We start from the raw sequence: 25029 nt of genomic DNA on the forward strand, positions 1-25029 counted from the left end.
CTACCAAGTCAGTGCTTCAGGATCCTTAAAAAACTGTCCCAAAACAAGTGCAATATGTTTTTATCTCTCTGTCAGCCTGAGTAAGAGCATCTATTAGCTGGATGGTCTAACAATGAGCAATAAAATGTCAAGTTAATCCTTTCCCGAAAGATTGAGAAAATTGCATAAAAGCAAAGTGATGGTGATAAAACAACGTATTACTTAAACCAGTTAAAATTTACTGATGTAATTCCTAATCTGATTTAAATCAATACAAAAATAAATTAGGACGCTGATAGCTTGAACCTAGTTTAGCTCAGAAGTAAGTTAGTTAAAGCTGAACTGTTGAAATCAGTAATAAGAGCATCTACATGTAGATTTATACCAGTTTAACAAAATTATTTTAAATTTATACCCATAGTTAAGCTAGTGCATCATTTCCATAGCCAACATAGTACTATATGCATGTATTGTTCCCCTGAGAGGGGTTAGTTTTTATATAACTTTTTTTAAATGAGGGTATATTTACTCATTAGTAAGTCTTTTAGCCTTCTCGATTGCACATATAACTTTGGGGATGTGAAAGCATGCACAGTTTGCATCTGGAGAGACAGTGGAACAAGCAGCACTTGCCTGCACACTCAGCCGTGCACCGGGCTGCCCTCAGAGGCTCACAGCTCGGCGGAGACGCCTCGACCCTTCGACAACAGCCTGGTTGTCAGATGTGGAAAATTTTGCGTGTCACTAAATCTTCCACCTCCGGGGGCAAATTTTCTGCACTTTTTGCTGACTGTTGCTGTGTACAAAGGCTCGCGTAGGTTTTGGGGGTCCACCCCCCTGCAGGACCGGCGCTGCGTGGTTTCCCGGCCGCGACGCGTGGCTGCTGTGGAAACTCTGAGTCACTTTGTGCCGCTGAACCCGTGGTGGACGAGCGGCCTCGTCCTCCACAGCTCCAAGGCCCTCGGGGTCCAGCCCTGCCGGCCTGCCCCTCTCCGCAGGGGACTTCTCCCAGTGCGGAGGCCTGGGGTTGGGCGGCAGGGCAGGGGATCTGGGCAGGAGGCTGCCCTTTGGGGGAAGGATGGGCTTTGGGGTAGAGGATGCCTTTTGGGGAGGGAGAGGGGCTTTGGGGTAGAGGATGCCTTTTGGGGAGCGAGAGGGGCTTTGGGGTAGAGGATGCCTTTTGGGGAGGCAGAGGGGCTTTGGGGTAGAGGATGCCTTTTGGGGAGGGAGAGGGGCTTGGGGTAGAGGATGCCCTTTGGGGAGGAGGAACTCCCTTTGGAGCCAAGGATATTTGTTGGGGTGGGAGACGCCTTTTGGGGCGAGGAGGATGCCCTTTGTGTGAGAGGACGCCCTGTGAGGAAGCGGGTGCCCTTTGCAGGAGAGGACGACCTTTGGGGTGGACACTCTTTGGGGAGAAGGACGCCTTTTGTGGGAGGACGCCCTGTGGGGAGGAGGACTCCCTTTGGAGCCAAGGATATTTATTGGGGTGGGGGATGCCTTTTGGGGCGAGGAGGATGCCCTTTGTGTGAGAGGACGCCCTGTGAGGAAGCGGGTGCCATTTGCAGGAGAGGACGACCTTTGAGAAGGTCACCCACTGCTGAGGAGGGAGGACACCCCTGCGAGCGGGGTGCCGGCCCATCTCCTTGTCACGGCCCTCAGGGCGGAGGGGAGCTCTGCCCCACCTCTGCCGGAGCAGGGACACACAAACACGGACGTCGGCCTCCCCACAGCCCCCCAAACGGTGCAGGCGCGGAGGCCCGGCCCCTCCCGGCTCGGCCGTCCCGGGGCGGGCCCGGGCCCGGGGGCGGGGAGGCGGCGGGGCGGGGAGGCCGAGGCGCCGGGCCCCATTTCGGCGGCGGGAGCGGCGCTATGGCCGGGCGGGCGCTGTGGGCCGCGGCCCTGGCGCTGCTGGCGGCGCTGCCCGCGGCGGTGCGGGCCGACACGCCGGCCAACTGCTCCTTCGCCGACCTGCTGGGCGCCTGGGAGCTCCGCGTTTGGCGGAGCGGCGGCCGCCACGGCAACTGCTCCCAGGCGGGTGAGACTTGCGGCGGATCGGCCCCCTTCTTCCCCTTCCCCAGGGAGTCCCGGGGTCGGCCCGGCCTGGCCGGGCGGGACGGGGACGGGAGGAGGGGGGGTCCCTGTGAGCCTGAGGGGGGAGAGGGGCGGCTGCTCCGCGCCGTGAGGGCCCTAAAACCCAAACCAGCGGCGGGGAAGCGGGCTCCTGTCTCGGCTGTAGCGGCTCCCGCACCTGCGGGTCGGGCCCCTGCGTTGCTCCCTGCCGGGCTTGAGGCAGACAAAGGTTGATTTGGATTAAGCAGCGTGAAACACTCGCGTCAGGCTGGCTGTGGGTGACCGCTGCGGGCAGCGCTGTTACTGTTCCACTTTGGGGGTTTGTTTTGTTTGCCTCCATTTGGACTCGACTAGGCCTCTCGGTGAGCACCCCCGGCTCATGCCGGTTCACTTCTTCCCTCCTCGCAGCCCACAGGTGCCTTCCCTCACAGCTCAGCCTGTCCCGAAGGCGGTTATTCCCGGGAGCAAGGCAGCTTCTGCTCCTGAGTCACACCTAACCAGCTCCGGGGAGGCCGCCGGCTGCCAGAGCTTGCTGCCTGGGGAGCCTGGTAGCGTCAGGAGAAACAGAAATCATCCCTCCCCATGAGAGGATAATAGTAGTGGGGAGTCACTGCTGGGTTATTGTGGGTCAGTACTGATACTTTGTATCGTTCTAAGCCATCTGCTTTTCGATCAGGTGAGGCAAGCAGCAGGTCGGACCAGTGGAGGTGAGGCCAGTGGTGGAGGGTGGCGGAGCGCTGGTGTGAAGTAACGTGGGGCGGCTGATAGCTCATCCCACATGTTTTAGAGGAAGGTTTGTCATTGCAGACACAGTGCCTGAGTGACACAGCGTCAGAGTCCTGTGTATCTGTACAGCAAGTTATGTTTAAATAAGCTGATGTTCCCCAGTGGCAGCTGTTTGGTGCTGCTGCTGTTGCTAATTAAATGTGCAAACACTGTCTAGCAGTGGAAAAAATGAGCATGTATACTCACTAGCAGGTAAGTGAAGTCCCTGAAGTGTGTTTGCTTGATGCCTTTTTACAGAAGACTGTATTCAGCAAGCATATTTTACTATATTTTGGTATGAAACAAATGTTACAACATTCTTTGTACTGATTTTTTTATTTTTATCTCTTCCATGCAATAATCATGCAATAACATTTGTATTTCTTGCAGGGCCTGTGGAAAGAAGGGTGCTTGTGAATCTTCAGAAGTTAGATGTGGCTCAGGATAGTCTGGGCAACTATGGTTTCTTCACTTTGATTTACAATCAAGGCTTTGAAATTGTGATAAATGACTACAAGTGGTTTGCATTTTTTAAGGTGAGTTAACATGTATTCTGCATCACTGACTTGCTAAAATGGCCTGTAATTAGGCTTCTGTTTAGTCTCTGAGTGCCACAGTGGGGCACTTAGTTATCTTCAGCTCTAAGGGTTGCCTGGATTACCATATACAGGACTTTTTTTTTTTTTAAATGTAAGAAAACAGTTTTCAGTGGCTGGGTAGGGAGCAGAGGGAGGGAAGAGGTATTTATATTCCACATTGGGCATTGTCTGAAAAATCTATTGCAGGTGCTATTGCTTTCCATTCTGGGCATGCTTAAAGCAGTTGAAGGCCTTCACTAAGTTTCCCTGTGGCCTGGAAACTTTTTTTTTTCCCCAGTTTTCTTCCTGACACCTTTGACCCAAGTGAAATAGCAAACAACATTGCTTTTATCTCTTCTTAAAGATGTTCTCAAATGCATGAAAACCTTAGAAAGGCCATCTGCTCTCCTTGCTGGATGATTTCTAGGATCTTAACATTTTATTCCAGAATACTACTTTAACATCTAAGGAACCTTCCTGCTGCCTTCAGTTGTTCTTTTGTAGTAATACTGTTATCTCTATTCCCTGTTAATGACTTCAGATCAAGCTGAAAACAGTGCTGGTAGGCAGGGGGTAGACTGGAGAAGACCCACTTGTTAAGGAGTGCTCTGCTGCTGTCCTGACAAGTGGCGTTATCAGTCTGGAGGGTGGCTTGAACCTTGCTACCCTGCGAGACAGATGTTTTGTGCAGCAAGACTGCTCAGATGGTAAGTGCAGCCCTTGGCAGGAGCAGTGAACATGTTTCTTGGTTGTGTCAGAAAGCGTGATCTTGTGTCTGGCTTTAGGTGAGCCAACAGTAAACACCCAGGCCTTGTCTAAGCATAAAATCTCTGAACTTTGGGTAGTAAGGAGGGTGAAGAAATGGCTTTTGCTTTCAATAGTCTTTCTAGGAGCTTTTGTAGTTGGTTTATTTCACAGCAGCTATTTTCAAGTCGGTATTTTTGGATGTTAACAGAAGTAAGTGATCCACTCTTCCAGGAGAACTCTAATCCTTACTGAATAGAAATGATGTGTGAGGCTCCAATTTAACTGCAGTTTCCTCCATGCTGGTTGGGCCGTGTAGGTTGTTTTACAAGACTAATGGTGAAGTTGTTTACATGCTCTTTGTTGTGGGTTAACCCCAGTAGGCAGCTAAGCACCACACAGCTGCTCGCCCATTCCCCCCCTCAGTGGGATGGGGGAGGGAATCGGAAGGGTAAAAGTGCGAAAACTCGTGGGTTGAGATAAAGGTAGTTTAATAGGTAAAGCAAAAGCTGCCTACACAAGCAAAGCAAAATAAGGAATTCATTCACTACTTCCCATCAGCAGGCAGATGTTCAGCGATTTCTGGGAAAGCACGTCTTTATCATGCATAACTGTTACTTAGGAAGGCAGACACTGTAAGTCTGAATGTCCCCCTTTTCTCCTTCTTTCCCCAGCTTTTATTGCTGGGCATGATGTTGTATGGTATGGAATATCCCTTTGTTCAGTTGGGATCAGCTGTCTCAGCTGTGTCCCCTCCCAACTATTTGTGCACCCCCAGCCTGTCCACTGGCGGGGCGGTGCAAGAAGCAGATGAGGCCTTGAATGCTGTGTAAGCACTCCTCAGCAATAAATAAAACATCCTTGTGTTACCAACGCTGTTTTCATCTACAAGTCCAAAATGTAGCACTGTGTGAGCTACTATAAATAAAATTAACTATCTGCTAAAACTAGTGCAGTCTTATAACTGTAAACCTTTAAAATAAGAATGCTTCTGCTTAAGACAGGGTCTTATACTTGAGCAAAAGCAAAGAGTGACAGAGAAATACCTGATTGACATTCTCTCACCTGTATAAAGTAGTGACACTCCTCATAGGTTTGGTAGGTCATACAGCAAAAACTGCAGACACTGAAGGGTACTCTAACTGGGCAGAATGACTCTGGAACTTCTCAGGCAGGGATGCCTCTGTGAGCTTCCCTACAGTGGGAAGGCCTGCCTCAAAAGTGGCAGGAGTTGCTGCCTCCCTGAGGACAGTGGAGCACTGAATGTTTTAGTATTGTCTGTGAACTCAGGCTTGAGGTGTCATCTCTGGCAGGTGGAATTCAGCAGTCATTACTGGCCTTGGTAAACTCATCTGAGGAGAAATATAGTTGAACTAGTGGACTGGGAATCCTTAGGCTGATACTTTACACTGAAACGCAGAGTTACTTTACAAGCCGGTATGGTGAGCACTTGAAACAAGTGTTGATTATCAAACTAATTTTTGAATGTGAGGAATTTAATCATAGAAACAGTGAGTGGCCTGCTCTGGAATGTAAATGGAGCTGTTAGGCACTAACTTGAAGAGAGTTGAGAGTCACTGAAGGCTCTACTGCTGCTACCTATACCTCGTGAAATACATCCCTGGAAGATGAGCACTAAGTCAAGTGACTGAAAACCACTGATTTCATGTATTCCTTTGTGGTTATGAAAATGTAAATGCATTGATTTGCAAGACTACTCTTAATATACCAAAACTGTGTTATAGAATAATTCAAGCTGGAAGGAGCTTCTGGAGGTCATCTGGTCCAACTTGCTGCTCAAAACAAAGTCAGATACACACCTGAGCAGTAGCAATGCACAATAGCTTGCATTTCATGGTCATGAATGTGTCTTAGCCCTTTGTAGGCAAATGGGTTAATTGTTAGTTTTGCAGTTGCTTTTGGTATTGAGAAATGGCAAGCTTGTCCTGCTCATTGTTCAGTAGTAGGGATTCCATCGGCAAGACATGGTTAAATTAAAGGCTTCTTTCCTTAAATATTATAGAGAGGATTAGAGCCCAATTCAGTTACCCTCTCTATAATTTTGCAGCTGTAAAGGAAACAACAGATTACCGAGATGCAAGTGTAATAGCAGAGAAGCACAAGAAAATACCACAGCACTTGGTAAATGCATTTTTTGCTGCAGACAACTAGTTGACTTTGTTAGGCAACAACTTGCAATGCTGTCTGTCTGCAAAACTGTTATTTCACAATTGTCAGTGGGGACTTGGGGGGCAGAAGTGGTTCCTTATGAACTGCTTGACCTTGTGATATATTTAGATATGCATATCTGTTTACTTTTAATCCAGTAAATATGGCATTACATATGAAATAGAAATACAAAATATCTAGTCCTGGTATGAACTGAAAATGTGGTTTCTTCTATCAAATGCAGTTAATGCTCTTTTAGAACCTATTCCATCATCTTCTGCTTTAAAGCTTCTAGGGGACAAGTAATATACTCTGCTCAATGCATGCTCCAGAGGTTTTTGAAGAATGACTGCCTGTTGTTTAAAATGTCCCTACCATTTGCACCTGAAACTAACGTAAACATAGCAGACTTCATTTGCTTAGTGTCGGTCATATAATCTAGAAGCCCTTGGATTAAAATAGGGTGAACTAGAATGCTAGTTGGTGAGGGCCTTCCTCCCTAGAAGTGCAGCAAGAGGAAAGCATAAAAGCAGTCTCTTAGAATATCACTTAGGCTTGATTGCTGTTTCGAATGTGGAAAGTCATCAGACAAAGTCCCTTTGGAATTCATTGAAAGGAGGAATTATCTTTGCTGGCAGTCTCTTGCTTTACAGCAAGAAGGTACCGAATTAATATATTTAACATGGAGTAATTTGCTATTGTTTTTACAACTTGGTAAAATTCCTTAGTTTCACTGTGAAATAACCTTCTAATGGGAACAATGTTCTGGAGTTACTGCTTGACTGTGGAATAACTTTTTGGTTCACGAAGCAGTTTATGGTGGTGGAGCTATAACACAGAAAGCCTTGCACATCTTCCATGGCTGTGGGTTTGGGCTTGTCAGGAAAGTATTCATTGCTTAAAGGCCGTTCATAAATTTCAAGTTCTGTTTATGTTGCACTGAAGTCAAATTATGAGGCTAAAACCCCATCATGGTGACAGGGCAGATAAAGCATCCTGATTTACCTACGATGATGCTTTATCATTTTCCTCATATTCTGCCATTGAACAGAGAGGATGGAGTTGCTAGGCAAAATGAACAACAGTATTTAAGCCAATACAGTACTTCATGTGTTTCAAGCATAGAAGTGCAACTGGTGCTAATTGAACTTCCAGTGTATTTTAGCTTAATGTTAAAGAATGAAGCTATTACTAACAAGAATGCTGTGGGCTTGTCTAAATAGTGGCTTTATCAGAGCTACTGTACTGTGTGGATATAGACACAGCTTGTTTGATGATGATGCGAGTTTTAGTGAGTTTTTAATAGCCTTTTGTTCCTGTGGCTTACTAAACAGACACCCTCTAAAATTTTTGTAGGGCCTCACTGCCTTAAAGTTATTTGTTCTTTCACTTGGGGACTCTGGGGAAATGACTTTCCACACCAAACGATTGGATTGGGTGAGCTTATCAATGTATTTTTTCCTCAGAAAAAATACAATAACACAGAAAGCCTTGCACATCTTTAATAGCTTAAGTAAAGAATCTCTAACAGTGATTTATTTCTAACTATTGTTGTACATAGAATTGTCCCTCAAGGCTTGCCAAGTTAAATGCAGCATCCTACTGCATTCTTGCTTCTCACAGTTGTAGTTACTCTGCCTGGTGTTTGTTTACAGCACAAAATAACTTGTTTGTTTTATGGGAATGCTCTTGTTTCTCATTTAATGTGTGCTGCTGAAACGTCCCTATACTGAACTTAGATGTGAAGTTAGTGTATTGAGTCTTGGCAGAAACCTGAGCGCGTGATTCTGCTGGATGATATAAGGATTCTGTAGGGCTATGCAAGATACAAGGCCTTAAAAGATTTTTTTTCTTTCCCCCCTCAAGGGATGGCAAAAGAAATAGGAACAGCATACTACAAAAAGCTAGAGTGAGGCTGGAAGGAAAGTTGAGGCTAGCTAGTTTCAATTATTTGATATCTTTGTAGTATTTATTTAATGTTAAGACTACTACTTTGAAGGGAGGCAGTCTTTTATGATTCTTACTGTTTGTCCCTTAAGCTAAGCAGTACTACTTCTGACTTTTGAGATGTCCTCTAGCAAAAAACAGAAGTCTGGCATTTTTTCATATTAAAACGTTAGCTCTACTTCAGCAAAAAGAAAGAAATAGATTATAGAATATACCACCACTCAAGTCACTAATCTTTTCCAGACTGACTTAGTGACATCTTTGTCACATCTTTTCCTCTCTTCCCTAACGCTGCCAAATTTGGTTAAAACCAAGGACTTCCGATCAGAAATAACCAGCCTAGATAAGTGACAGTAGTTAATGTTTAAATTTCAGAATATTAAAAAAATAATAATAATTTGAATGCATTTTATTCCATGTTGCTAAAATAGAAGTATTAGAGTTGCTAATGCTATTTAATCATCCTGTAAATCAATTGAAAGTTAACTTCTAACCTTAGTTGGGCTTACTTAACTGGCAGTGTGCAGCTGCTGCTTCCCTAAAGTGTAAATCTGCAAGCATAAATCTCTGAATTGCAGAATATTCCCTAGAGGAAAGAAAATGCATCTGTAGTTGATATTTGCTTGCATTTTATATTGAGTAGCAAGATCCAGTTGTTTGTTCTGATAACATCTTATGTATTTTTGTACAGTAGGGCATCTGCAAGTCTGCAGTCCTGTTCTAATTAAGAATGTGCTTCCCATATTAAAATGCATAGGCACACTTGTAAATTTGATGACAAACAAGTGGTAAGTCTTTCCACCAGGCTCCAGGTATAGGGTAGTCCTGCTTCCAGGAACTCGAGTTGGCTTATTGCCTGAACGTTGCTTAAATTGAGAACAATAGATGTAAAAGGGGATGGGATGGCAGCCTGTGTATGTAGCACTGCTGAATCCCTGTTAAAATGCTGTGTCCATCCTTTCTTGCTTTCCTCTTAGAGAGATTAAAAATTTAAAGAAACCTTTAAATGATTACTTTTTTTTTAACCAGGACTAGAATTCAACATGCAATTAGAGTATGTCATGATGACCAACACAGGAAAGACTTTAATAAAAGTATACTGTACCAAAAAGCTTACCTAGGTTCAGGTATCTAATAGCAAGCCTTCAAATTTAGGTACATGAAGCCTTTTAAAGGTTAATGGTGGAGTTGCTTGACTAAATTGTGGCATTGGGCAAAGTCACATGAGTTGTCAGACTTGAGAAAAATACATATTTGAAATAGAATTAAAGCTTGATGTTTTCAAACCTCAGAATTTGAACTGTGAATATAGTTTGGGTGCCTTTCTACAGGAGTCATTCCAGATTGGTCAGATCACTGAATAGATTTTACTTAATGCTGCAGATACGAGCATTGGCTGATGAAATTATCACAAGGCATGGCTGCAGTGGTCTTTTATTAACTTTAAAATGAAAACCATCTTCTTAAGTCTGCAGAGGAAATGTATGCAGCAGTTGTCCAGCAGTTGCTGGTGGTCACGGCTGTGTGGCTGTTGTTCTCCATGAAGGATGCTGTTCTGTGATGGGTTCTGCAGATATGCTGGGTACTGTACCAGCAGCTTCGGTTGAGTCTGGCATTGTAAATCGCATCCACCTGAGTCAGTGGTTGTTCATGCAATGGTGCCACGCCACTGTATGACACTTTGTTGGGCAAGCATACTCATAGTAGGTCCTCTAAAACTGGTACAGTCAGATTTGGTAGGTCTAATCTGTTAGAGCCCTTCTCTGGTTGCAATAAGAAATGCTGCATGTGGTTATAGCAATGAAGTACTGATTTGACACTGTACCTTCTGGTAGTAAGCAGTAGGTGTCATCGTCATGGCACCGATGACTTTGCTATCCCATTTTAGCTCCTCTAACATGTGGTCCATTGGGGAGTTAACTAGCTTGTAGAAATTAAGTATAGGTATTGGATTTTCTAATGGTTTCTTTGCCAGTTCTCTACATCAGTGGCCCTCAATTAAAAATGAGAGGGGGTGGGGAAGCAAATTGGGGCCTTATGTGGATATATTTTCATTTCCTAGCTGAAAATGGCTCTTGGAGTTCAAATTCCCTTTATCCAGATGCCATTGATGGGCTCTGGTCTTGAAGACTTTATGTCCCCTTTTTACAGCAGGTTCAGTAGTAGCTTACAGTCTGCCAGCCTACAAAAAGGTAGCTACAGAGGACTTGAATTGCTTAATTTTAGGCTTCTACACAGACTGTCTGAAATTGGCTTTTGTCTCTTGTTTATCTTGAAGCATTGCCACTGACTGTCACCTCATGTCCTTCCTAGTTTTGCTGATGTGTTTGAACTGAAAGAACAGCATAAGAAACTTGCTAAATTCACTTTCCCAAAAGATAAGTTGCACAAATGGTATAGATACTATTCTGGTTATCTATCTACATCTTAAAAAAAAAAAAAAAAAAAAAAGGCAATAAATTTTATCTCCAGTAAAAGGAGAGGGATTTCTAGGAGAAAAAAAGAAAAGGCAAGTTGTTGTTTTAATTTGCTAGTTAGCAGATAACTCATTGCCTGTTTTCCATGAAGTCCCAAATCTGTTCCACCTGTTTTTATTCAACATAACTCTCCATGCTAGGCAGGATCTGCATCTGGTTGTTGCAAGAAGCAGGCCTATTCCTTGAGTAATCTTCAAGTATTCACATTGAAGGCCTATATCAAGAATGGCTGTGCTTGGTCTTGTTTTAATCTGTGGCAGCTTTTAGATAGAAAAGACAGGTAGGTATTAATTTACCTGTCATGTAGAGCCAAATAAAGCTCTCTCACAGTAACTTACTGATGTAAAGTCAGTAACTTGTTGCTTTTGGTAGTGTCTGGATTTCTAGCAATGCTGTTGCAAAGAGGATATTTCTCAGAAGTCATCTCTGGACCTTGCCCTTGGTATTTGGCCAAGTGTAGTTATTTCCCATATTGCACAGCCTTGCACAGTAACATAGGATGAATAGAACAAGGTAACAGCTCAGCCTTCTAGGCTCCCATCCTGCTCTGGTCAGCAGACATGCTCGCCCTGCTAGACAAGCAAGGGCATAGATATGGTACCTCTGCAACCTCCAAACTGGGGACAAAGAAAATTCCCTTTGTTCTAAAACAGCCACAGGATTAACCTTTAATTTTATCCCTCTAATTGATAGACTTAATTATTTCACTATGTGTTTGTTCTCTTTCAGATTCCCCACAGAGCCTTGACATAGTCACAGACCTCCCAGTCTCTTTATTTACTTTATTTTCCATCTTGAGGCATTTCCATCACTGTAAGCCACCACCCTCTTCAGTGAAGAGGCTGAGCAAGCATTTTGTTGAAACATAGCTACAAAATCCCTGTACCATTGTACATGTGCAGCTTGAATGGGATGGGATTTAATAAAGTATTCTTGGACTAGGAAACGTGGATTCTGTTTAAGTGATTTGTGTGATTAGGAGACTCGAGTTAAAGCTTTTGTTGCATGGGGTTTTCAGTCTCCTGTGTAACTTAACACAAAATGGACTTTAACCTTAAGAGATGAGTGAAAATCCTTTTATTTTCCCTGGGACGTTCTGCTGTGAAAGAATTGCTAATCTAAGAAATTTACACAGCTGGGCAAAGTGTTGGTGCTAGCTGTTGTATGAAGACACATTTTACTGAACAGATTAACTTATTACTCCTTTTCAGTGGTAAAATGAAGACTTGTGTGACTGAATAAGGAAGTATTAGGACTTGGGACTTGAGGGTTTAGTAACACTCCCCTCACCGCCAACTTCAAATGCGTTGCTCTCAATGGATCGTCATTCCCTCTTGTCTCATTTTGCTAGTTCAGGTGAAATTGTTTCTTGATGCTCTTCCACCACAGCTCAAACTTAAAGCAGTTGCAGGAAGTCTCATCTTCAGTTCTGACTTCTAAAGCAGAAATGCTATAGTACAATTCTCCCTGAGAGGTTGCTTGGTGAAAAACTTACCATCCTCCCTGTGTTTACTTATCACGCTGCTGTGAGTCTTAGTTTCTTAAACTTCTGCAGCAGCCCAGGGTTAGTTTGACTAGTCACGTATTTGATGCAAGAAGCCACAGGGCCTTGAAGAGAAGGATAAGTACCAAGAGGTCTTTTACATTTTGCCTAGAAAGTAACTGTTGAACCCAAACAATCAGCACCTGTTAGTTGATACTGATATAATGCATGCTTTGTTGCTAAAAGTGTAAGTCACAACCTGCTTGTCTTTCTCTAGCAATTTGATAATGGTCAGTTTCTTCCATCTGCTTAAGCTTTTCTTGATACTTCTTGTCTTGAAATCAAACATACTGGTTGATCTGGAATATATATTTGGCCACTTCCTCTGAAACACAGGCAAGAAGCAGCTGGGTGGGTAGGGACTACTGCTATGCTAACAAATGCCCCTTCTCAACACGAGCATAACCTCTTTGCATTACAGTACAAAATAGAAGGCCAGAATGTAACCAGCTACTGTAATGAGACTCTACCAGGATGGGTACATGATGTACTTGGCCACAACTGGGCTTGTTTCAGCGGACAGAAGATTTCTTCATCTCCCTCAGATATTCACATAACCAAGCTACCTCTCCAAAAGCCCGGGAGAAGGTAAGTGACAGATGAGTGACCTTTTACTGGAATAAAACGTTGTGTAACTGTGTGTTGTGGTTTAACCCCAGCCAGCAACTAAGCACTATGCAGCTGCTCACTCACTTCCCCCCACCCAGTGGCGTGGGGGAGAGAATCGAGAGGGAGGGGAAAAAAAAAAAAAAATGGTAAAACTCGTGGGTTGAGATAAGAACAGTTTAATAGGACAGAAAGGAAGAAACTAATAGTGATAATGGTAACACTAATAAAATGACAATAGTAATAATAAAAGGATTGGAATATGCAAGTGATGCACAATGCAATTGCTCACCACCCGCTGACTGATGCCCCATTATTCCCTGAGCAGCAATCCCCACTGCCCCCACTCCCCCCAGTTTATATACTGGACATGACATCACATGGTATGGAATACCCCACTGGCCACTTCTGGTCAGCTACCCAGGCTGTGTCCCCTCCCAACGTCTTGTGCCCCTCCAGCCTTCTTGCTGGCTGGGCATCAGAAGCTGAAAAATCATTGACTTTAGACTATACATTACTTAGCAACAACTGAAAACATCAGTGTGTTATCAACATTCTTCTCATACCTAACTCAAAAACATACCACTGTACCAGCTACTAGGAAGAAAATTAACTCTATCCCAGCTGAAACCAGGACACTGGGCTTCAGGTTTCAGCGAAAACTGTATGGACCAATTCTGTGACCGAGTACAAAGTTAATGCCAGTGATAATGTTCAGAATAAACCTGAGTGCACAAAGACAGAGGAGGATCTGCCAATTGCATCACACAGATGCTCGCTCCTTCAGTCTGTGGTGAAGGCCAGTTATAAAACTGGTGTGTCTAAAGATGATGATTGTAGCCTTTGAGTTAGTCTGTCTTAAATTTCAGAAACCTTGCCTTGATCCAGTAATTGCATGTTTCTTTATCAGTACCTACCAGGAGACTCTTCCAGAGTTAAGGAGTCTCTTCCATATTCAGTTTAGAGAACACACTTACTTTTCAATCCCAGTCCTTTTCTTACTGGTTTATTTGGTTGCTTTTGTTTGCAGATTTTCAAGCAGACGTTATGTGCACAACTTTGACTTTGTAAGTGCTATCAATGCTCACCAGAAGTCCTGGAGAGCAACAAGATACAAGGAGTATGAGAACTTTGCCCTGGAAGAACTAACTAGAAGAGCTGGGGGTCTCTATTCCAGAGCTCCAAGGTACGAAGGCCTTTTGTTTTGCCATAAACCCCACTGCTGCAAAGAATCCGCTTGTATTTGCCCTGGCTCTTCCTAGCTGTGTTTTGGCTGGTAGCTCAGATGTTTAATCAAGTTTCAAGGTCTTCCAGCTCATTTTCGTGGAGTGCCAATATATTTCTTCATTTGAATGATTATTCTGAGCATCTGTTGTCTCAAGCAATTGAGACAAATAGGATCATCTACCCTTTAATCTTGCACAGTAACTTGCTGCTGAATTCATATGTGCAGGAAAGAAGTTGGGACAGTGTCAGATGTCATCTCACTCTCCTGTTTACCCATCAGCTGCTTGCCATAGTCATGAGCTTCTACTTGACCATCTTCCTGGTTCTGCTAGTTCATAATTGCAATTAAAAAAGCAGTGAACCACATTCTGCTATTAAACATGAATAAGATTTTTCTGAGGGAATTCCCTGGTTACTTTGATAATTTGCCGTGCCTGCTACTAGGCTCCTCTTTAACAAGAATAGAGCGAAGAAGCATGAAGTAGCCCTGAGAGTGCCTTCAGGGTCTTGCAGATCACATGGCAGAGAATGCTAATGGGGATGGACACATGGTCCTGTACATTAATTTGAGGACTAGTTCTTTGATCTGAAGTTTCCCTTCTGTACAGCTGTTTTACCTTCTTTGTATTTTTGCTTTTTCTACTCTGATACTGCTGTGGGTAGGAAAGTTACTTACTTTTCCAAACCATGGCAATTGTATGTTTGTAGAAGAAGGTCCTACAACACAATAAAAATTCTGATTTGCGTGGGAGTATCATGTAGATTATCATGGTTTCATCTTATAGACAGAAGTCTCCTTGTAGATAGTCTTAAATACAGTAACCTATTTGGAAGCTCTGTTGCACCATGCAGTGCCATGACAGTATTTTGTTGGCACTCTCATGCTTTCAGAACAAACTCCTGTGTCTGGTGTTTGTTAATGGCACTTGGTGCATGACTTACTGGACAAGCATCAGGTTATGTGAAAGCTGAATGCAGGAAGTTCTTGGCTTGCTGGTATATGAGCATCACTTGGCTGCAAGTGGTAGATGAGGACAGGTAACATTCAATACTTCTTCAACAGTCACAGTAAAAACTTGCTCCAGTGAAGTCTCCGGAGCAAGTGGGTCTGCAGTTATTGAAGTCTTGATGTAAGCTATGTCTGTGTCTGCAGTTAAACAGTCTGTAGTTGCTGTCAGTGCATGATGCTAAGGTGAAGTGCCTTCTGCAGTCAGATATTCTGCATACCTTGTGATGGCAAAGGCATAAAGTAGCAGTTGTGTTGCAGCATTGCTACAGTCACTGAGAGTTACTTCAGCACTTCGGATTGGTTCAGAAGTATTTGACCTCACCAGCTTGTGGATACTTCATAATGTATTTCCTCGGGAAAATTTGAGTATGTCTTGCATCCTGCTGAAACTAATCTTTTGAGATTGACACCCACTCAGCTTAGATGGAGACTATTTAAAATTGCTTAGCATGAAGTAGATGCAACTAGTAGAAGCTAGAAGGTGACGGCTGAGGCTTAAGTGATTGTTTCCTTGCCTAGAGTGTGATATGTTACTCAGAAGTGTTTTCTCCTCTTTAGACCAAAGCCTGCACCTCTAACACCCGAGTTACTCAAAAAAGTTTCAAGCTTGCCAGAATCCTGGGACTGGAGAAATGTGAATGGTGTCAATTATGTCAGCCCTGTTCGGAATCAAGGTAAAAAAAAAAAAAAAAATCAGAACTCTGAATGAAATGCTCTGGAGCTCCTTTGATACACTTTGTAATTTGCTGTTAACAAGAAGGTTTTGTCTAGTGTCCTGCTGTTAATAGATTGCACCTTTACTATGAATAACCCGTGGAAACTGGGTGGAGTCCTGGTTGAGAACACTGCTGAAATAGGTGGTGGTGGTACTGGCTTATCCAAACAGCAGTGTCTTTTGCTGGAGTGAAGGCCAATTACCACAGTGCCTTGCATAAAGACAGCTGTCAAGTTTTGTCCAAACAGTCTCGGTCATGGTTTTCTGCATGCTGACAGAACTGATGTACATTAATTTTTCCCTCATTCCTGTTGATGGCAAATTATCATGCAGCTTTAATGAATAAACCCATGAAAATTGTTTATACTGCCTCCAAATCTTATCACCCTGATAACTTTAGGAGTTACTTAAATGGCTAGTTACAAGTGGAGGTGTCAGTCACTATGAAAAGTGTGGACACTGATATAGAATACTTGTAAAAACTACTTTTTTTTTTTTCTTTGCCCCTGTGATAGGGAAGTATTTAGCTCAAAGTAGAATAAAAGGATACCATTCTGGTATATGTTTATTCTGTAGGGAGTGCTTTTATAGCACTGTGGTGCAAGATACCTGAATTAGATGGTTACATACTGAAGGCCAGGAGTGGACTCAGTTAATGTGTCCCTTCCCCACTCCTCAATTTCCAAATAAAGTTGCATCTACTGGTAGATAGCTGGTTGCAACTTTGAGGGGAAGGGAACATAACGTTAGCATGGTGAGGAGGGGATGACTTGCATCACTGGTCCCTCATTTATGGCTTAGTTCTTCTGCCAAATTCTGCCAGCTGGACTCCTGGTAGCAGAAGCATAGGAAGGCTTATGGAAGTTCTAGTTCACAAGCTGACACACGGCACCACTGAAAGATGCCAACAAGAAATGATGCAGTCCTATGTAGGTGTGGGTCCTGTACTTTCTCCTGGTGTGAACTGTGAATATCCCAAGGACTCTTTTACCTTCCAAACAGTTCAACGCTTGGTCCCAAACCTACCCTTTCTCCATTGTGTCACTTCAAAGTTTCTCTAAATAAGAACTAGTCTGTTGCTTTCAATAATAAAGCTGCCTACACTTCTCCTGTAATCTGAGAATCCATGCTGAGTATGTTAAATGTCTGTGCAATCTGCATTCTGCTCCATTAAATTAGAATTTTAGCTTTCAGGCTTCCAATAAAAAAAAAACAAAACCACAAAACCTCCAAAAGATGACCTTGTGCAGAGTAGTGCTGACATACAAATTAAGTCTTGCCTACGGTAGCTTGTATGATTTTTCTGAGGCACTGGATATCAATGCTTCATTGAAATGATGGTATTGGAAAGTCTTAGTTGTATATCATTAAGATTATTAGATGACTAATTAGAAAATGCCATGGGCGAAAAGGCTGCAAGCAGTAAGATGCAAGTTGTCTGGTGCATGCAGAGGGAATTGTATGAATTACAAGATCGTGGCTTCCCACTTCTCACAGGCTCGTGGAGTCACTGCTTTTTACCTAAGGAGAAAAAAATGCAGCATCTGAAGTGGACAAGAATTAAAAGGGAAATGTGCGTTCTCTGTAGAATACCTTGAGACATGGCAGGCTTCATGCAACTGCAGTTGTCTTGGACTGTAATACTTATTGCCCGCATGTTAGCATCCCTGCTAGTATTTCCTGTAGTCAAGAAAGTAAAGGTTGAGTTCTCGGGTTGTTTATAGAGCAGTAACTGCATCTTTGAGCCAAGAGATATGTTGTCTTTGAAGACAGCCCTGTTGCTGCTTGTTATCAACTTTACAGGGTGGGAGAAGAGGGGAACCTACAGATTTTGTTAGCCTTAGAGTGCAGTTCCAATTTCTTCCTGACTTCTTTCTGCAAGCTTTTTCTGCAGATCAAAGCAGGTGAAAAGCCTGGTCAGCTGATTCTTCACTAGATGCTCTGTGTCTCCTCCTTACTCCTTGTAATGTAGAGTGAGTGGTATCTGATGTGGCTGAAGCTTTAGTTGACTCTGGAAAAGAATTTGTGGGAAGGCTTACAAAAGCAACTACTCTTGCAGCTGTGTTTGGCTCTGCTGATACAGTGTGGTTGTCATGCTATGGGCCTCACAAATACCACTGTGGTAGCAGAAAAGAAATTTAGCAACCACCCCAACAGACTTCAGACTGAAATGGTTGCGTTAATTGTATTTTTTAGATTTTTGCACACAAAATGCAACAAAGAGTTCTGCAGCGTGGCCCATCTCAGATGCTGTTACTGTACAACGAGTGGGAGGCACCTTTCACTGCTTCAGTTTGCCCTGCTGGGCAGAGTGTTCACGTTCAGGCTGATTTTGCCCCTTCTCTTCAGAGATACGTCTAACTGAGCGGAGGCGCAATTTCATGAAGTCTTGCTTTTGTAATAGCTCTGCTTTTATACACCTACACAGTTCAGGAGAAAAGTATTTTGTTTTGTTCCTCAAGCCTCCCTCCTTTTCATAGCTCTGCCATATTTGACTTTCCTACTGTCAGGAAACAAAAGGAAATCGGGCACCTTAGTGACAATCAGTAGATAAAATAGGACCTCATCCAAGTAATTGTCCTTCCCTGTGATGCTTGTCATTCCACTTCCAAAGTTTTTTAATGTGTTACAGGAAGCCCCTAGGGAGTGAAGAGGCCAAAACTAGAAGCAATACTAAATTTTGATGCAAAAGTAAGGAGACTTAACTCTGCCAGGAAGCAGAAGGGAAATTAAGGTGCCTCTGAAAAGCCAGTGTACAATTACATGCCCTTGGGAAGTAAGGGGAGCTGGTGTGAATCCACTGTATCAAACCTGCTATTTATACCGCTATACTCTCAAAAGTAAGTTATTTTAGGGGTAGCTGTAGAGGTGGAATATTTTTTCAAGCATTATATCCATTGGTAGGTTGAAATAATCTAGAACAATATTGTCAGTATTCACTTAAAATAGTTCATTGCCCCATAGCATATGCGCTCCATAAAGGGTTATAGTCTGAAGCAGTAGGTTATGAGCCTTCTCAGCCCTGCTAATGTGGTCCCTGTAGGTTCATTCTGAAGGAATAGCATAGGTCTTAAATGATACTACTGGAAAACACTGAAGAGCAACTTATTGTCTCTTATTCTTGAAAAAGCTCAGTGTTCCTTCACAAACTCTTTATAACTGCTTTTTGAATTGCATGCTTGAAAGCTAAATGTATATTTAAAGTTTGCTCTATCAGTGTTCAACTTCTAATCACTGCCTGGTAGGTTTTGACTCTTTTCGGTGAACTCTAGCAATAGTTGTACCTGAATGCAGGTGACTTGCCTTGTTTACGTTACTGACAGCTCTTCGTGGTTCCTTTTTCTCCTCTCCTTAGGCTCATGTGGCAGCTGTTATGCATTTTCCTCCATGGGCATGCTGGAAGCAAGAATACGTATCCTCACAAACAACACTCAGAAACCAATCTTTAGTCCCCAGCAGGTTGTATCTTGCAGCCAGTATTCTCAGGGTAAGTACACTGGTGTATACAAAGATAACTTTCATTAATGATAATGCTGCAGAAGGAAACTGTATATTAAAAACTTCCATGCCTTCCCCATCACCCATGATTTAGTTTTTTCATAAAGTATCTGGTAGGCTATGCTTTATAGTACCCCCTTTTTTTTTTTTTTTTTTTTTTTTTTGAAAGATTGCAGAGAATATTCCAGAGCTGCCAGCCCACCTTACTGTAGGGATGGGATTGAACCAGGGTAGGTGGCCTCATGGTCAGGACGTTACTGGATTTTTAGGTAGATCTGCCTGGGAGATGGGGAATATCTAAGGATTAGGGCTAAAAATACAGCTAAATTGCAATGCATACCTAGAAAGAGTGGAACTAAATATCCTACCAAAAGCGTATTCCGGAGGAGGAGGATATGAGCAAAAGCAATGACTAAAGCTTTCTAAAGGACAGTACCCATGTTAGGACAGGTCTTTTTTTACTGCATGTAACTAACTGCTCTTCCTGATGGGGAGTGTCAGGAGCAATTGGATGAGAAGGTAGTCCATGCATTAGTGTTCCCAGTATAGCTCCCACTGATGTGCATTTTGTCTTGTGTGTTTCGGAAAGCTAGCTGTAGCTAACTGAAGTATTAGGATTATCTGGGGTCACTGCAGTTTGTGTTCAATACTGTATCTAAAAGTATTCCAAAAGATTTGAGTAGAGAGTCTCCCACCTTAAATAACTCTCCAAGGGAATAAAGAGACTTTTTTTATTTAGGTTGTGATGGTGGCTTCCCATACCTCATTGCTGGAAAGTACGTCCAAGACTTTGGTGTGGTGGAAGAGGACTGCTTCCCTTACACAGCCCAAGATTCTCCATGCACTTTCAAGCGCAGCTGTTACCACTACTACACTTCTGAGTACCACTATGTTGGTGGCTTCTATGGAGGCTGCAATGAAGCCCTGATGAAACTCGAACTTGTTCTGCATGGGCCAATGGCTGTTGCCTTTGAGGTTTATAGTGATTTCATGCTTTATAAAGAGGGAATCTACCATCACACTGGGCTGCAGGATGACTTCAATCCTTTTGAATTGACCAATCATGCTGTCTTGCTGGTGGGCTATGGTACAGACCCAAAGAGTGGTGAGAAGTTCTGGATTGTGAAGAACAGCTGGGGCACATCGTGGGGAGAAGATGGTTACTTCAGAATTCGCCGTGGCACTGATGAATGTGCAATTGAAAGCATTGCAGTGGCTGCAACTCCTATTCCAAAATTATAAATGCAGAGGTCTTCATGTAGTGCCTTGTCCCCAGCCATAAGAACACACTGATTGTTAAGAGACTGTGATTAAAATCTGTCCCCTAGCTTGGACAGGGGAGCTTTAATGAAGTTTTCCAGAATAGAGCAAACGGTTTCCCTACATGAGAGGATGAACACTGTTAGCTCTGCTCTGTGCGCTGAAGGCTTCTTCTCGAGTCTGACAGTAGATCACCTAGAATGCAGTGGCTGTTTTGGTAACAGTGGTGATAGTAGTTATTCATCACTGGATATACATCTTCAGTCACCAGTTGCATTTTCTTCCGTGGACAATCTTGAACTTCAGATCTCAGAGGGAAGCATCTGCTATGATAATCTAACTACTCTGAAAGGACACTGTAGTGCCTTACTTCTCAGAAATCAGGAAGTTACTGCAATTTAGAACATAAGTGTGTATTGGGGAGGGAATGGGCAATTACACTGATTAAAAGGAAATTTTAAAGCTTTAAGTGTCCTGCAAAAACTGCATGTCAAACCTTTATCACAATGAAAATCAATTCTACATTTCAGGCTGTTACTAAATGTTCCAGTTCTGGATTTTATTGCTGCGCTTTGCAATTGATCATCTTGGAGTTCAATAAAAATTACCCCACTTTATAGAGTTTGTACTTGTGGAAGTAGTTGGTTCTTTATTTCAGTGACCTGTCTTAAGTTTTGAACTTCCTCTCAAGAATTTTTTACTTTAGCAGGATCTAAACTGGTGTGGAAGAAATATGAGAGGGGAGAGGAATTAGGTATTGTCCTGCTGAGGCCATGATTCTCACAGCAGCATCAACCAAGGTTGTCCAGGAGTCTAGTAGTCCTTGCTGTGGATATGGGGCAACTCATTGAGTAAATTGGCTAATTCCCCAGTAATCCTGCTTAAGTCCTCTCTGTTAATCTGTTGCCCTGTTTCTTTCAAATATACAAGGTAGAAAAATAGAGTTGGCGTGGGGGGAGGATTGCAACACTTGGAATTAACCTTTTCTTTCTAGGTGAAACTCGCCTGCAACACAGTCCTTGGTTAGTGCAGCACTCATCTTTACTGTTCTTTGCATGAGTGAATGGGAGTGGCTTAGAGGTGAGTCCCAGTTTCATGGGCAGAAGATGACTTCTTTGGTAATCTGCTGTTAAAATAGTATGTGACCAAAGTAGTTAAGATTGTATTTTGTATGTAAAAATACTATGTTTGGGGGTTTTTTTAGGGTGTAGGGAAATTTATACAGAAAAATGGAACAGTTATCTGTAATGAAAATATCCCATTTAACTTAGAAGAGAAAGCTCCCTTTTACTTCAGTAGCAGAATTTCAGAACTACTTGACTACTTGTTCAAGTTGAGGGGCAGGGGAAGGATAGCTTTGTGGTTTTGGCTTGCTTTTTTTGTCTGTCCCGTGTCCCCCCCCTGCCAAAAATATCAAGGCATGTTTGGAAATTTAGGACTTGTGTTTTGCCAGAATTTGAACAAGAACCTCTGGAATAGCTTATATTGTGCACTGGATTGTTATAGCTGAGGGAATTGGGGAGGGGGCGGGGGGAGTGGAGAGCAGGGCACTTGTTCCTTCGGGTTTGGATTATTTGGTGTTCCTGCAAAACAGAGTTCCATGAGGACTTAACCCCTGGTAGCAGCTGCAGTGTATCATGGAGACTTAAAATTCTCCCACACAACTCTTTGCCTAAAATATACAACCAAGCGCACGCCTTTCTCTTGCACTTCTCCCTCTTTTCCCCTTCCCAGGGGAAAGATTGTGTGTTATTTTCTTAGAAATTCCCCTATCTGTCACTGCTGTGTGGCAGCTGCACTGGTGTTAATGTGAGGATGGGAGAGTTCTCAGAGTGGTCTGTCACCATCACTGCCCCCAGCGACTGTCATCAGACATACTTGTTTGCCTCTGGCTGACTGCAGTATGTGAGTGTCCCTGTTTTCTGTATTTCAGAGTTGCACAGAGAAATGTCAGTCAGCCTGATGGATCTTCTATGTGGCCAACATGACATACTTGAATTCTCAACTGGTTAATATTCAACGATCACCTCCTCAAAGCTCAGGAGCAATGCATCCCAGCAAAGAGGAGGTCAGGCAAAAACACCAGGAGGCCTGCGTGGGTGAACAAGGAGCTCCAGGACAAACTCAAACACTAAAAGGAAGCCTACAGAGGGTAGAAGCAAGGACAGGTAGCCTGGGAGGAATACAGAGAAATCGTCTGAGCAGCCAGGGAACAGGTTAGGAAAGCTAAAGCCCCGATAGAATTAAATCTGCCAGGGATGTCAAGGGCAACAAGAAAAGCTTCTATAGGTACATTGGTGATAAAAGGAAGACTAGGGAAAATGTGGGCCCTTTCTGGAAGGAAATGGGAGACCTGATTACCTGGGACATGGAGAAGACTGAGGTAGTCAATGGCTTTTTACCGCTGTCTTCACTGACAAATGCTCCAGCCACACCATCCAAGTCACAGAAGGCAAAGGCAGGGACTGGGAGAATGAAGAACGACCCGCTGTAGGAGAAGATCAGGTCTGAGACCATCTAAGAAACCCAGAGGTGCACAAGTCCATGGGACCTGATGAGATGCATCCACGGGTCCTGAGGGAACTGGCAGATGAAGTGGCTAAGCCACTATCCATCATATTTGAGAAGTCGTGGCAGTCTGGGGAAGTTCCCACGGACTGGAAAAGGGGAAACATAACCCCCATTTTTAACAAGGGAAAAAAGGAAGATCTGGGGAACTACAGGCCAGTCAGTTGCAACTTTGTGCCCGGCAAGATCATGGAGCAGATCCTCCTGGAAACTATGCTAAGGCACATGGCAAATAAGGAGGTGATTGGTGACAGCCAACATGGCTTCACTAAGGGCAAATCGTGCCTCACAAATTTGGTGGCCTTCTACGATGGGGTTACAGCATTGGTGGATAAGGGAAGAGCAACTGACGTCATCTGCCTGGACTTCTGCAAAGCATTTGACGCTGTCCCACATGACATCCTTGTCTCTAAATTGGAGAGACATGGATTTGATGGATGGACCACTCAGTGGATGAGGATGGTTGCACTCAAAGAGTTGCAGTCAATGGCTCGATGTCCAAGTGGAGACCAGTAACAAGTGGCATTACTGAGGGGTCAGTATTGGGACTGGTGCTGTTCAACACCTTTTTCAGTGACATGGGCAGTATGATTGAGTGCACCCCCAGCAAGTTTGCTGATGACACCAAGCTGGTGTTGCAGTCAACATGCTGGAAGGAAGGGATGCCATCCAGGGGGTCCTGCACATGCTTGAGAGGTGGGCCTGGGTGAACCTTATGAAGTTCAACAAGGCCAAGTGCAAGGTCCTACACATGGGTTGGGGTAACCCCAAGCATAAATACAGGTTAGGCAATGAGTGCATTGAGAGCAGCCCTGAGGAGAAGGACTTGGGGGTGTTGGTTGATGAGAAGCTCAACATGACCCGGCAATGAGCGCTTGCAGCCCAGAAAGCCAACCGTATCCCGGGCTGCATCAAAAGAAGCATGGCCAGCAGGTCAAGGGAGGTGATTCTCCCCCTTTACTCCGCTCTTGTGAGACCCTACCTGGAGTACTGCATTCACCTCTGGGGCCCCCAACACAAGAACAACATGGACCTGTTGGAGTGAGTCTAGAGGAGGATCATGAAGATGATCAGGTAGCTGGAGCACCTCTCCTGTGAAGACAGGCTGAGAGAGTTGGGGTTGTTCAGCCTGGAGAAGAGAAGGCTACAGGAGACCTTGTAGCAACCTGCCAGTGCCTAAAGGGGGCCTACAGGAAAGATGGGGATGGACTTTTTACCAGGGCATTTGGTGATAGGACAAGGGGTAATGGCTTTAAACTGAAAGAAGGTAGATTTAGATCAGATATTAGGAAGAAGTTCTTCACTGTGAGGGTGGTGAGGCACTGGAACAGGTTGTCCAGAGAGATTGTGTATGCCCCATCCCTGGAAGTGTTCAAGGCCAGGTTGAATGGTAGTGGAAGGTGTCCCTGCCCATGGCAGGGGGTTTGGATCTAGATGATCTTTAAGGTCCTTTCCAACCCAAAGCATTCTATGATTCTATGATCCTTTATCAAAATTTTCAGTTTTCACTTTCTCATTCTTCCATTCCCCTCCCAAACACCATAGCAGGTTTTTTTTTTCCCCCACCAAATCATTCATTTCTTCAGAAAAGCCGTTTCTGGTATGTGTTAAAATTCCCTTTAAAACATCAAAGCTATCGCTGATTTCACTTTCACCTCAATGGATGGGACTTAACTCTGCTTTTGATGATCAGCAGGGATAGAGCCGCCTGATGCAGCTGGGACTGTCTCACTTTAGGTTGAGAAAATGTAGGAAGTGGTGTGGGCTCCACAATGTGCTGAAGAGCACGGCGTAACGCCTGGAGCCTCTTGGGGATGTGGTGCAGCAGCCAGCGAGGAGAGAGAGGTTTTTTGGGGGTCTGTGTTCAGGTCTGC

At 43.8% G+C, this 25029-nt stretch overlaps 1 protein-coding gene across 1 annotated transcript; it reads left to right on the plus strand.

Annotated features, from left to right (window-relative positions):
- The first annotated feature begins 1807 nt into the window (after positions 1-1807).
- On the plus strand, positions 1808-21204 carry CTSC (cathepsin C). The gene is made up of 7 exons (XM_069808432.1): positions 1808-2014; positions 3205-3350; positions 12694-12860; positions 13909-14064; positions 15673-15788; positions 19185-19316; positions 20067-21204. Exons 1-7 carry the CDS (start codon positions 1849-1851, stop codon positions 20567-20569), a joined length of 1386 nt encoding a protein of 461 aa, XP_069664533.1. The 5' UTR covers positions 1808-1848; the 3' UTR covers positions 20570-21204.
- Positions 21205-25029: the final 3825 nt, after the last annotated feature.

This window comes from Haliaeetus albicilla, chromosome 20, assembly GCF_947461875.1.
Source record: "Haliaeetus albicilla chromosome 20, bHalAlb1.1, whole genome shotgun sequence".
In the NCBI taxonomy this organism is placed as follows: domain Eukaryota; kingdom Metazoa; phylum Chordata; class Aves; order Accipitriformes; family Accipitridae; genus Haliaeetus; species Haliaeetus albicilla.

Coding starts and splice junctions, on each gene's coding strand:
- CTSC (XM_069808432.1), top strand. CDS start 1,849: ATGGCCGGGCGGGCGCTGTGGGCCGCGGCCCTGGCGCTGCTGGCGGCG. Junction 2,015..3,204: donor CGGCAACTGCTCCCAGGCGG/GTGAGACTTGCG, acceptor TATTTCTTGCAG/GGCCTGTGGAAAGAAGGGTG. Junction 3,351..12,693: donor AGTGGTTTGCATTTTTTAAG/GTGAGTTAACAT, acceptor TTTGCATTACAG/TACAAAATAGAAGGCCAGAA.